Raw genomic sequence first — 14,527 nt, 5'->3', positions numbered from 1 at the left:
TTTAGTCCCTTACATTCTTGTCTAGAGCTGTTTAGCCACATTTCTTGCCACTTGTTTCAAAAATTTCATGAACATGGATTTTCTTCTTGCATAAATTTGAGAAGAATGGCTGGTCTCTATATAAATGCCATATTGATATGCAAATAGGGGGATTTGTGTACTGACATGATAATATATTCTTTAGAATTATGCTCTATGAAGCACTTCAAATAGCCTACCAGAAAACAAAAGTAGCACAAAGTAACTGAGATAGGCCATCATACTCTGTAAATAGAAAAGCAAACAGCAGAGTTTGTAAGAAATATTTATCTAAACTCATGCATGAAGTGCAAGTGTTGTCAATGAATAATAAATACACTCTATAAATAGCTTCTGGAACAATTCACCACTTTAGACTAAATGCTAGTTTTAGCCCTTAATGGAAATTCTTATTAGCAATCAATAATTTAACCTCAGCCATTCTCAGAATTGTCATTATGCAATAACCTAAAATAAAGAGCTAAAGGCAGCAATGGATAAAAGTAGAAAAACAGTTTTGTAAAATTCTTGGTATCATTAGTTATGATGCAGGGGTGGTAAGTAAGCAAATAATTTTTGAAGGATGTGAAGGCATTCAAATGCAGTACCTTCCTGAACACAGGGCAATGAAACAAGAAAATACTGACCCCAGCATTACAATCACGAACTCAGGTTAGCAATCTGGGTGAGAAAGTAAATGAATTCACTTTAATAAGTTCAATATTCTGAATTACTTCATTTGCTCTAGGTGGAATGAAATCTAGAAACAATTTGGTGTGCTGTAAATTCTATAACAAGCCAAAAATTTTTCAACTAGCATGTGATGTTCTTGTGATTATCTGAAATGTGATTACTAGAAATATGAATCCAAGGATTCATATCTATTTAAATCCAAGGACTACTAGAAGGAAACATGAGTGAATCAGCTGAACTTTCAAGAAACCGTTATTAATACAGTTTTAGTAGACTTAGAGCTCTATATGATTTACGAAAGATAAACTTCACCATAGTCTCACTTGCCTCAACATCTCCAACCCTAACGTATTTGTAAGGGTAACACTCCTATCACCTCATACAAAACACCAACAGAGATACGGAACAAAATTTTAGAGATTTGCCCTTAGCAATCATGTATGAAAATAATAAGCTGATTACTAAAGGCAAATCTGTAAAATCTATTTTAGAAGTTAGGAATATTCTGTTGCCTTTAAAGTATTTCCTGGCCACAGGCTGTAAAAGCCTCATTTTTCATCAGATATTTTTAATTCCATTGATGTGCTAATTCCTATTCTGCATACATTTTTTCAACCTGGTATTAAATTCGATTCTGCTTTAGAAATAAACGCTGTTTAATTTAGTCAAATAAATTGAATAAAAATATTAACATGCATGTGTGTAAGTGGCTACACAGTTGCAAGGTTCAGATTAAAAAGCAAGGAAAAAGCTGAATCTAAGGATATGATTTCTAAAACTTTCAAGTAATCTGATAATTCTTTTCACGTCATTTATCATGGTTTGAAAAAAATCTTTCTTATCCTCTGGAATTACAGTAGGATGATTACTAGAGCATTATAGAATGAGGACATCATTGGTTTGCTCATTTTTAGGCACTCTGGAAAAGCACTCTGGCATTAACTTTGTGAAAACCAACCAAACTGTCCTTGTGGAGAAGACACAGATTATTAGGACTTCCCTCATACTGTTGTGGTTTGGTGGAGAAACAGACAAGACCTCAGTCTTACTGGAAATAACTTTGAAAATGTTTTAGTCCATTTTTTTTCCAAGTTCTGAAATCCGCAATCTTCCTTTGTCGATCCTTTTATCTCTTATCTAGATGGGCAAAGCTCAGACATATATTCAACCCCATGGAGGAAAAAGATACATTCTATACAGCTTGGTGATTTCAGGAACTGGTCTGGCAGAGGAGAGAATTGACCAGGAAGAGCAGATTGCAGCATTAACATCATCCTCAAAAATTTTTTAAATCCACTTTAAGTAAGGGACCCATTTATTACCAATAGAACCCAGGACATAATGTGAGCAATATTATTTATAAGCAACTTTCACAACCAATTTATTTGACATCTAACACGATTTGTTTTTATCAGTGTGATTTTGTAAGGTTAGGCCATAGGCAGGTATATCCAAACTTTTAAAGTGAGAATAACTTTTATTCACTTAATTTGGATTTTCTGTAGAGTAACATATACAGTTTTTCTAAGCACTGTCCCTGAACATGCTTAAACATCATGCTACTGAACTCTCCATTTTACTATTATTTGTCAGTATTTTTGAGCTTCATGGCCTTGGAAGTAACTGAAAATCTGATTTTCTGAATTTTGCATTCTGTGTATTCATACCATTCTACACTCTGTCTCAAAACAAATATTAGAGGTGTTTATGAGTACAATATAGGTCAATATCACGACATATTCACTTATTACCATACACAGCTTCTTTAAAACTCAGTATCTCTCACTTCTAAAAGGAAATTATATAATGTGAGAATATTTTTAAAATACTGAAACAAGGCTTTAATAACAGTGGTAAGTACACTATTTGAATTTTCATAGATTTCAGTAGCATTCAAAGTGTACATAAATTGCTCATGTCTGTGGTCACAAAGACTTCTTTTTTAACCATATTTAGCAGTAGAATGTATGGATCAGCTATTAGTTTAAGAACAAAATAAAAGAAGAGATGGCAGGGATTCAGTATGCATTACTCCTCTTTCTGAGAAGAAGTATTTCTAGAAAATAGAAAATAAGTACCTTTAGATCTGACAAAATTTTCCAAAGAAGAATACATTACTTGTATTCTGTGAGGGGGGGAAAAAAAAGTTTGGTTGCTCAGAAATAACAGTAGTGCAGACCAGACTGCTGAGGTTTTTAGTTATTATTTTTTAAAAAGGAGAAAATATCACTATTGAAACAGCGCCTTAATTTCCTATGCTATTTCAATAAAACATTGCATCTGGTGTGGGGAAATACTGCTGAAAAGTCTCAGCATATTAAGTCAGTCAAAATTACACATCAATCCTCCAATTGAAGGCTGCTTTTGTCAAGCAGTTCTGCTGCTGACCAGGCCTGACAACCACAAGTAGACTACACCATAATTGACAAGAATTAAGCCACACATTTACTCTCTGATGGATGCCAATATTTATGACATTATAGTTCCATTTTCCTAAGTTTCCTTGTTTGCTATTAATACTCTCTATTGCTTCTAGAAGACGTATGCCAGAAATCATTTATCCAAATCTGTGAATATAATGACTGAATTGCTTTGCAACAGTTTTGGAAAAAGAAGCCTAACACTGAAAAGCATGGACAGACATAAAAGGTAAATGTTGACTGGCATTTATAGAGAGAGTGAATTTTTAAAAAGAAAATGTATCAGAGTTAAAGACTACTTTGGTAAATATGGTCTGATGACGTACATTTTTACTCTATTTTCTGTTTAGCCTGAGTCTTCCTTTGTAGTATGATGTCTCAAACAAAATCGGTATATGAAGAACATAGAGCTGAATATTACATTTATGACACTACAGGGAAAATTGCTAATATAATAGGAATACTTGAGTATAAGAAAACAAAATAAATGCCTGCAGCTTTTTGCATCCAACTCCCATTGCATTTATTATAAAACATAGCTAAAAGCTCTAAGCTCTACAATTATCTTGCAGTTTGCCCAGTTTCTGTAAGGTTTGTTTTGGGATTCAATGAATCATTAAAACAGATGCATTTTTACCTCTTGTTTAGGTTTTTATAATGTAGAAGTCAAAAAAAAATTAACCCAATTATATGTGATAACTTCTGTAGAATTTATATCATCTTTAGGTAAGTTCAGTGACATGCAATACATTAGGACTATCATGTTCTCAGTAAATAAATGTTAAAAATACTTCCTCATATTTTATAGCTATATGCCTTCTGTTCTCCACTATTTTATAATCTAGATGATTGCATACACTTAAATTACAATCCAAATAATTTGAAATGAAGATATTAGTAATAGAAATGGGAAGATTGGTACAAATAATGCAAGGACAGAAATGCATATGTGAAAGCACCAGAAGAGACAGTGCCTCAAAGAGTTAAAGGCATGGTCTGTACTGATAATCAAGGACACTGCTGGCAATGGTGAAACACTAGGGAATATGTTCCTGTCAAGAGGAGGAGTGTGCTCTGATAAAACAACAGCTCAGACAATTTATCAGCAGAAGACCCTGCACTACAGCAACAACATTATGGCACATGCATATGATATTCATCTTTCTGCTACTTCAAAAACATGACCTAAAATATCTGAGAAAAGGAAGCAAAAACAATGAGTGCCATTGAAGAAAATTTTGGACCATACCACTGCAAAGGTTTAGTTCTAAAGGTCTACGAAAAACTAACTTGCTTTTCCTAATCAAAAGGAACCCAACAGCTACAGTAAGAATGCAATAGTCAGCCTACCACAACACACATAATTGACAATGGACAGGCAACTTGGCCACGCACACATGCACACCACGGTGCTTTTGGGTACTGAGTGTGACAGGCTCCATACGAGAATGTGACTGACTGGAAACAGTTTTACCTCAAAGAATCCCTTCTGCCCTCTGTAGCATCACATACTGACTTTGGTTATGCAAATCCCCCCAGCTGTTCTGCCATTGCAAATCAAAATTCCACATTCACATTCCAGTGGTTAATAAGATGCAAGGAAGGGCAGAACTAAACACAAATGTGTGTCTCTTTTTCTTAAAGTGCAGTCCTATAATTGTTGCTAAAGAGTTCAAAGACTAGCAGCTTAATAATTTCAGACTACATATGCATTTCCTATTGAGGAGGCATCAAACAGCACTGGGAGCAGACACCAGCTGCTGGAGCTGCCGCATCTCATCCAGTCCCTCTGCTACCAGCTACACAGTCAGGTTCCCTCTGTCTTTACTTTTTTGCTGTCTGTGATGCCACAGGTACTTTGGTCTTTTTGTACAGCATATCAGCTTCAAAAGGAAGTTGGGAGGAAAGAGATGTTATCCTTATTTTACAGTCTGGTTGTTGTGGTTAGCTATTGCAAAATTATAGTTATGTGTTCAAAACTGTAAGCTTAAGAGACATCCCATTTTGTGAGAAGTTGCATGGCTCATTTTACTAAATTCTATTAAGTCCACTTTATCAAAGCTCTTAGTTTAACCAAAAAGTACATTTAAAAAGGACAAGGTAAATGCTGGAAAACAGGGATGAAATGACAATAAAAATACATACTTTTAAGTCTATAATGTACCACTGTGAAATCTGTCTTATGCCAACATGCCTACACATATCCAATTAAAATTCTGCCTTAATTAAGTACTTATATTTTATCAGTTTTCAGCTCTTTGAGGAGGGAGGATATTAACAGCTTTGGAGGAAAACCACTTTGCCAAAACTGCAGCCATATGGCAGCAAACAGAAAAGGGCCAGCCAAACAAGGCTTCATTTGTTAAAAGTTTGACTTACATACTATAGCTATATATTAGCTTTTATAGGCAGAACCACACCAGGAATGATGAAGGCTTCATGTCTGAGCAGTGGCAGTGGAGCAGATGGAAGAAAGAGAGGAAACCAAGCACGTAGCTTCAGGCAGTCAAGGGTTTTGCCCAATTTCAATTATATTACAGCTGTGCAGGGCACAACACAAACCCTTATGCTTCTCATTCAGCTTTTTTGGCTGTAGCCCCACCTGATTCCATCTTTTCCTCAGCTGCTGAAGTCACTTCTACTTCAATTTCCAAATCTTTGCGCTCAAAGTCACTTCCCTCACTAATCTGAAATGTAAGATTTCTTAACATTTTCCCCATACTGCAAAGGAGAAATCATCAATAATAGCCTTGGTCATACCAGTAGAGAAGGTAAATAAACAAAGAAAATAGCTTTTGTATCATAACTGTCTGCAACTTTCATCCTGAAATGGAAGATTTGAGAAAGAACACTACAAAACATATTCTAATACAGTGCTCTGTGACCTACTGTCAGTCCCTGGCACTACATGACATTGAAACACAAATATATAGTGGGCACATCGAGAAGCAATAAGGTCTCATTTGTGCAAAAGCTTGACATAAAGTGGAGTTGTAGAATTCATTCTGAATACAGCACAAGGTAGTGCAGTCCTGCTTTCAAATGAGATACAGCTAGTGCAGTCAACTCAGGCACAGCCTTCAGGGATCCAGGGTCCTTCTGTTTTCAAAGCAGCCCTAAAAGAGCCAACTCATGAGTCTCTCTGAAGCTTTAGACATGAGGATACACACTGCTAAGTAAATATTCCACAAGATTTGCTAGCTTCCTTGAAAATCTTTTTTTTTTCATGGAGTGTGATTCTGTTTCATATATCTCTTCCAGTAAAAAGCAGCATTAATCTTTGAAAGGTAATCTCTCAGGTTGTGTCAGTGAGCAAGGTTTGTAGCCTTGACATTGATATTAAGACATAGATGCTGCATGTGGTGCTAGGATTATCTCCAAGCACAGGAAAAGGCACTGGTCTCACAAAAGGGCAACAAAAAACCCTGTAAAATACAAACTTGCTAAATGCAATAAGAACTTTGCTTATTTCAGCTGTAATAAAAAGTCTTGTTCAGTATATTACAATTCAAACTAAAATTTTAGATCAAGAAAATTAAGTTAATTCAGTAAACTCTAGCCTGTCTGCCTCTAGTTGGAACAATGATAACATTCAAGGGTAGGTACAGGCTCAGCTGACGAAAAATATCCTGACTTATATACACACAGCAACTGTTTAGTGCATTTATGGATAGCACCCAAAATAGAATTTATGATTAGTAGAATTATAAAGCTGTAAATCACCCTCCGTGTGCTAGAATATATTTGACAGAAGTGGCTCTCTCAAAAGCCTCGCACAAACCTAAAATGATTGTTGACTATTTGGATGTGGAATGACTTTCAACAATTATTTTCTTAGTCATTATATTAATTGGTCTGATTTGACAAACAATTCTAGCTTTAATCATGATGATGAAATGATATCCATTACCCATGTTAGTTTGGGTTTTTTTGAAGTAGGTTATTTTTTGATTATTCCCTTCCAAGTGGTTTGCAAATACAAGTAAACTCTGAGTCATGCACCTGCAAACAGCTACCAAGCTCCAACTAACACAGAATTACTGCTAGGTATGTCTTGAAAGACTTCTTATTGTTGAAAATTTTTTTTTTTATAATTAGGCAAAGAAAATACAAAATTGTAGTGTTTCTTCTTTTTACTTTATAGATAGGTTCCTTCTAAATCCTGTTATCACAGTAGTCACAGAATCATTACAAAATAGACTCAAAGGGGCATAACCCAGCGACCTATTCCATTCTGACTCAAGCCAAGGTCAGTTACATCCCAAGCGTTATTCCTTCTCATTCTGGCAAATATTCAAAAGCCTTGAAGATGCTGCTGAACGTAACCAAAGTTATAATCTTCCTAATAATCTATTTGGATGCTTCACTATATCACCTTTATAATTTTGTCCTGAGGAAAAGAGGGAGATTAATATTAGGTAGTTTTAGACAGCTACATCTGAGGAGGTCCTCTAAGGCACTCCCAGTGCCATTTTACATGCTTCAGAGATTTAGACATGATGAACAATAACAAAAAAGTGTCTGCTTATCTAACTCAGCATTAGTGGCTCAGATGTGCTCAACGCAGTCCACACTCCAGAACTCTGAATTTAGACATTATGAATAAGATTAATCTGTCTGACCTACCATGTACATCTGTCTGACCCACCATTATTTCTATCAAGCTCATGCTTTCTTAATTCTTTTGCAAGGAAAACACAAGATGTCAAAACCCTAAATGATGTCCAAATACTGGACCCCTACTGTTTTTCCCTTGCCTACAAAATTTCATATTCACTCCTAGAAGGGAATTGGATAGCTTTAATAGGTTTGCTCTTGGCAAATCCATGTTGTTTATTACTTATTTCTTTGTTATTCTCTAGCTACTTAAAGTACTGTATCTGTTCATTGACTTGCCTATTAAGTGAAAATAATTCCCCATATTCTTCTTGCTTTCCTCTTTTAAAGATAAGTTCTATGTCATTCTCATTTAGTCTTTTGGTACCTGACATATCCTTCAAGAAATCTCACAGAAACCCACTAATAGGCCTAAGTTTTGCAGATAGTTAAGAAACCTAACCACCTAACCTATATAGTCTGTTCTTTCCTTATCTACAGTTTAGGTTCAAGGTCTAGGATTAACTGTGCATGTCATATGTTCACCAACAACCTTGTCAGTAACTCATGTAATAAAAAAATCACTGTATGCTTTTCCTTCACTGTATGCTGCACCTTCTCCATGCACCTTTTCCTTTCCTCCAGTAGCTCTCTTATGTGCCGAATATTTCTTTGTTCTTCTTCTATCTATTGATGTATTGATATTATTATGTTATATTAAATCTTGTTAGCTGCATCTCACTGAGTGCTTTGTCATTTCTGACATGTCTCTACACGCATGTGTTGCTAAGATACCTTGCAAGCTGACCCTTTACTTTCTCTAGTCACTTTTTAAATCGTTTTAAATAATCCCAGGGATGAGACCTGTGTTCAAGTTGCCTTATTTAAGACTATGATTTTTTTTCTTGCCAAATGGTTCTCATTATAAACTTCTCTCAGGAGGGAGAAGAGTTATATTTAGGGTTTATCTGACTGATGCTAGACTTGGACATGAGATAAGAGACAATATTATCTTGAATCTTCAACCTCTTTATTCACTGCCACAGAGCCTGAAAAGAACTTTTGATTTGCTAGGAAAATTCTTAGTAGTACCATTAGTATTCTTTATCCTATGCTAATGCTTGGTGCAATCCTTTGCAATTTGGCAAAATTTGACTCTTGTGAAGAAACACATCAGCCATAATTTAAGTGCCAGGTGTTGCAGATGTTTCCGCACCATCTTGAGTAGAAGATCATTAGCCAGCAGCATCTTTTACTTCCTCTTGGTAACAGAGATTTTGTATTCCTTGTGTTTGGGGTTTTTGTCTGTTATCAAGATTTATTCTTACTTGCTTCCTGGTCAGCAGTCCTGCTTTTGATTTGACAGAGGACATCAACAGGCATCTTCCTCTCTGTAGTTTTAAGCTCGCTCCTCCAGTACCTGTACTTCTACCAAACTGAAAGTTCGGCTTTAATTTTTTTGTTCCTGAATGCATGCTGTAGATGAAGTCCTCATGAGCATACTCATTTTTGAATCTCTCCTTTTACTGTTCCTCTCATTGCTTCTTAAGAGATTTCCTTGGAGATACAAGAGAATTCTTCTCAGATATCATCAGGAGGAAAATACAGGCCAAAGTTCTGGCAAGTCCATTCAAGAATTTAATCACAAGATGTCATCATTGTCTAAATTTAAATATAGCTATTTAATTATGAGTATATGACATACTTCCTCTCAAATATTTTTCATGGAGAATGAGATACTATGTAGTACAAAAAGCTCTTTATGTTCATGACTGATAGAGTACTTGCATTTGAATTGTACATATTTTTGTTTTTATTAGCAGTTGATAAAAACACTGAAGTATAATATGACATACAGGACTAAGCACACCCTAAAATAAAGGATTCCATAGGAAGCTAAATTTGCTCTTCAATATTATCAGAAATTTTCCTACTTGCTAAAAAGTTATTAGACAAGTGAAGTTTATTGAATACAGTGCTCAATAATCTAGATGCTTTCAGTTCAACAGTAGAAGTTTCTTCAACTTACACACTCTGAACACTAAAACCATTATTTTTAAGCTTTATTGGATAACCTTTTTCCACATATATTCACGTAAAAACTAAAAAACCTCATATTTATGCAAAAATAGCTGTATTTTGATTGATTGTAGCTTGATCTCTTAATTAAGAGCAAAATCAAATTATCATCCTAAACTAGCTAAAGACCCTTAAGTAGTTGACAGGAAGAAAAAAATGTTGGTGTTCAGAAAGCTGCACACTGAATAGAAAGTTGGGACTCAATGTCCACTCTGGGAAAAGCAAAGAGCAGAGCAGATCTTCTGCCAGGTGCAAGAGTTGAAACACCAAATGCCATATTTGAATGTCAAGAAAAATAACGTATGCAGTAGAAGCCACCAAATGGCTGATGACAAGAGTTATGAGGTATTTTCTGATCTTAAAAAAGAAAAAGAAAAGCAGTGGTCAATCATAGGAACAGATAGAGTAGTATTTACACATCACTAAGTTATGGAAATTTGCAAACACAGTCTGTTGCTATTGTCTCCTTTTCATACCTCTTACTTGCTGTGCAACTTCTTACCCTACACCCAATTTTGCCTTTGGTGCCTGTGTGCTACTGTGGGAAGCTGACCCTGGCTGGATGCCAGGTGCCCAGCAAGCTGCTCTCTCACTGCCCGCCTCAGCAGGACAGGGCAGGGCAGAAAATAAGACAGAACAAAACTCTCTTGGGTCAAGATAAAGGCAATTTAATACAGCAAAACCAAAGGAAAACAAAAGATTTTATTCTCTACTTCCTATCAGCTAGTGATATCCAGCCTTCCCCTCCTTTTTCTTAGCTTTTATTGCTGAACAGCCTTGTCTGGTATGGAATATTCCTTTGCAGCTTGAGTCACATGTCCTGGGTATGTCCCGTCCCAAGATCCTGCCCACCCTCTCCCCACTGGTGAGGGGGGAATGTTGGAGAGGCAGCCTTGGTGCTGAGTGAGCACTGCTGTGCAGCAGCCAAAACACTGGGGTGTTTGACAGGTGAATGAACACCTTTCTAGCTACCAATACAGAGCACCATGAAGGCTGCTATGGGAAAGATAACTCCATCTCCAGCAGACCCAGTACAACTACCAGGATAAAATATAATAAGCAAAAAATCCTGAATTATTTATAATAGCTTCAGAAATTATTCACTATCTCCTAATGTAGAGTTTGCCTACAAATAATTCTGTTTTCCAACACTGCAAGTTGCAGTAAGAAAGAACAGACTGCCAGTACATCATGCCTAGCACTTTTCGTGATATTGCCCCTTACTCTTTCTAGAAGAAAAATAAGCTGAATCTCCTTGTTTTATCTGCAATTGTATTTGCACTCAAATCAGTTATTTTTTCTTTATCCAAGATCCCCTTTTCACTGTAAGCTGCTGTTAAAATAGTTGTGTCAATTATATTTAATTGATAAGACACAGTTTCATCCTGTATTTATGTAATACTCCATTAAGTGGACAGCTGTTCAAATATATCCTTTTCCACACTTTAAGCTATAAGGCCCATAACATCCTGCCCTACACATGAACCCAATGCAATTTTTAGCAGGGATGTACCAGTACAGGTGAGCTAACACAGCTTTGCCACAGGACTAAATTATTCGGACATGCAAGTCAGTTTTCCCTCCATGAGTTAGGGAGAAGACATAGTAAAATGCTTTAAAAATTCTTATCAGCACAGTTGCACAGGTTTATGCTGACAGACCAGCAGGCTAGGCATTACTTAGGGTTCTTAGAATTCTCCATGGCAGGGAAAGTTTGCAAATTTTCCCATCATTGCTAACACCAGTCACTGGCTGTCAGCAACATTTTCAGCCCTGTGCCAAATATTTCTTCGAAGCAGCATTATGTAATACAATACTTTAAAAAGTGTCAGCAGTTATTGGATTATATATACTCAGAGTTCCATCATTCCAAACAAAACCTCATCTGAAAAAGATTGTAAAATACCCCCCTAGAAGAAAAGCTTCAGCACAAGGACATTAATGGAGTATTTTGTCTGGTAAGATTTCAAAACAACATTAATGACTCCAAGATGCTATTTAAAGCAACAGCTCCAGGTCACTGGGCCTAATGCATCCCTAACAGTAAACAACATAGATTCTGTTCATGGTTATTCAAATACCTACAGATGATTTCAACACAGTGGGTTACTTAGCAATGTCTTATCCACAGTTTTCCTATGGACAATTAAGTCAAAATTAAACAGTAGTTGGTTCTTTTTCCTTACTTGTAGCATGATCTTTCATCTCCCCCAGTCCAGTATTAATTCCAGCATCTATCGAACTCATGATTTTATCAATCTACAAAAGAGAGAACAGTGAAACAATTGATGGATCCCATCTTCATTATTTTAGTATAGCTTTTCATGCATAGATTTATAGCATTATTACTCTCATTAGGAAAACAACAATCGAAATTGTGAAAACGCATAAATCAAAGGTAGACAATTAATTTCTCCACTTTGATTTTTATTTTGCAATATTTGTATGCTAGCAAAAACTAAAGCTTGGGAATAGTATTTCTTTTTCCATGGTAAGTTTCTTTAATATTGATGACTCTGGCCATCTAGGTATAACCACTAGTGGTTTATTTAAGCAATAATATTAATGAATAAAAAATGTTAACTTGCATGTTATAAAGTATTTAGAATACACACAATTAAATCAATTGTTCAGTTAATATTTCCAGAGAATTTCCTAGCCCCCTTTTTTTTTTCCATCTGCCCCATGGGCACTGAATAGGTACAAACATAGCTGTGTCCCCACATACTTCAAAACAACATTCTCTGTGAAACAGCACTGCACCGATCTCAAAACTTACTCACAAGTTTCTAAGGTATATTGAACTTACTAGGTCAAAACCATTATATCTATTTTATTTTCTGTAAGAATGGAACAAAACAAAAGGTAAATCAAAGGTTGCTGTGGACTAAGAAGGTAGACAGAGAGACATACTTTAATAAGCGTAGTATTAGGACTAGTAGGAAAAGTATGTATTAGTCACTGGTGACAGGAGAAAGTCTAGGAATTATGACAGAATCTGCAGATTGAGAATTATATATATATATATATATATATATATATATATATATAAAAACTGCACTTTTTTTACTCTTAAGAATAACCAAACCTTGCAAACCTTGATGACCATGTAGAAAGGCAAACCTGGACCTGACTCTAATCAGGATTTTATCATAACATATCCAAGCTGTAAAGATCAAAACCTGATATCCTTAGTACATTTCCACTGAGAGAGTGTCTCCTTTACAATAAAAAGTGCTTTAAAATGTCCTATCAAATCAGAAATTTAGGCTAGCTTGAAATACTTTCCTAGAAAAATAACCAACCGCATAATCAAACTCTGGGTTCTTTCTGAACACAACAGCACCCTGGAGATAGATGCATTTCCCCACTGTAGTAGTTTTAAAAGGAACTTGCTCACTTCTCTGTAGGAACAGCAAAGACCTAAACATTTCAGACTTAATTTACCTCCATGAGATGGGAACTTCTGTGTCTATGAAAAACCATTTACATTCTTGAAATTCAGCACAGGAAAAACAAATTAAACCTATTGAATTCTAAACCTAAAATAAAATCTCTCATATGAGCAAGCACGTGCACTACAAATTCAGTGTGGAAATTTCTCTTAGTAGTCCTGAATTCATTGCAGCTCTAAGAGTACTCCCACTTCACACAGCAATTAGGTATGTGCCAAGATTTAGTACACAGGCTACATACCAGCTAGAGGATATGATACATAAGGAGGGTTTGCAGAATGCACAATCAGCTCTATTGCTGCCATTTTCTCCTGGCTCTTGCTGATGGGCACTGCCATGGTGGAAATAATTAGCAAGTATATAAACAATAGGCACAGTTAGTAAGGATTTTACCAATTTTATTAGTGTCAGTTAGGGCTTTAGTAGACAATAATTTCAGTGCCACAAAAAATTGCAGAATTACTTCTGGTTAACTTCATTCACTACAGAAACAATAGACTTTATTGAGTGGGCAGCATTTGAACAGAAATGTTTTACATTTTGTGCCAGCTGTTGAGCTATCATGGAGTACACTGTGACATTCTCTCTGAGGCTTTGGAAGATTCACTTTTTATTTTGTCTATGAAACTGAAAACAACAACAGCGTCTTCACAAGACCACAGTATTTAAAAAATGAGAAACTTACTTCTTCCCATTCTGATGTGAAGGAAGGTGTTCTCTCCGAATTTCCTTTGGAGCACTGTGGCTTTGGTGTGGGTTCACTCCAATTGCTTCTTGCTTTTTTATCATTTGGTGGATGGGTGATAAGATTAGAATCAGATTTCGAAACATTTTTGCACAAATGCATTTCCAGCAAAGTCTTTGGTAAAGATCGTATTCTGCCCAGCGTGCACGCTCGCTCCACAAATCCCCCAGTGGTAATAACCCATTGTTCACTTATCCTTGGTGCACCAACCAGAGTATGATTTTCTGCTGGTTTATTTTTAGTATGAAATATGGTTCTGTTTACAATTGGTGGCTTTTTTTTCTTAACAGGAGGATCAGAGCTGCTTTCTTTCCGTAGCTGTATCTGCTGCGCTGCACTCTTGCTCAAAATGCTTTTCTCTAGTGGCCCACTGCACGGGTTTACTTTGCTGTACAGCTGGAGTGGGTTTTCAGGTGGGTCACATGCAGGTGATGATCCATGAAGTAAACCTGCAAACTGCTCAGCAGGGTGTCCTTCAGGAAGCTCACTTTCAGTGGATGTTTCACCCTGGCAAAGTTGGT

At 36.1% G+C, this 14,527-nt stretch overlaps 1 protein-coding gene across 4 annotated transcripts in view; it reads right to left on the bottom strand.

The window, feature by feature from the left end:
- Positions 1-14,527, bottom strand: part of ANKS1B (ankyrin repeat and sterile alpha motif domain containing 1B) — a gene marked incomplete at both ends in the record, with an annotated part of 412,015 nt that overhangs the window by 200,872 nt on the left and 196,616 nt on the right. For all 4 annotated transcript variants that reach the window (XM_082280940.1, XM_082280941.1, XM_082280943.1 and 1 more), the window contains 2 exons: positions 11,993-12,065; positions 13,947-14,527. In XM_082280940.1, the coding sequence (XP_082137066.1) occupies positions 11,993-12,065; positions 13,947-14,527 (654 nt within the window). The remainder of the gene's footprint in view (positions 1-11,992; positions 12,066-13,946) is intronic.

Source organism: Coloeus monedula, assembly GCF_965178545.1.
Source record: "Coloeus monedula genome assembly, chromosome: 4".
Classification (NCBI taxonomy): Eukaryota; Metazoa; Chordata; class Aves; order Passeriformes; family Corvidae; genus Coloeus; species Coloeus monedula.
This window is presented reverse-complemented; position numbering and strand designations above follow the sequence as displayed.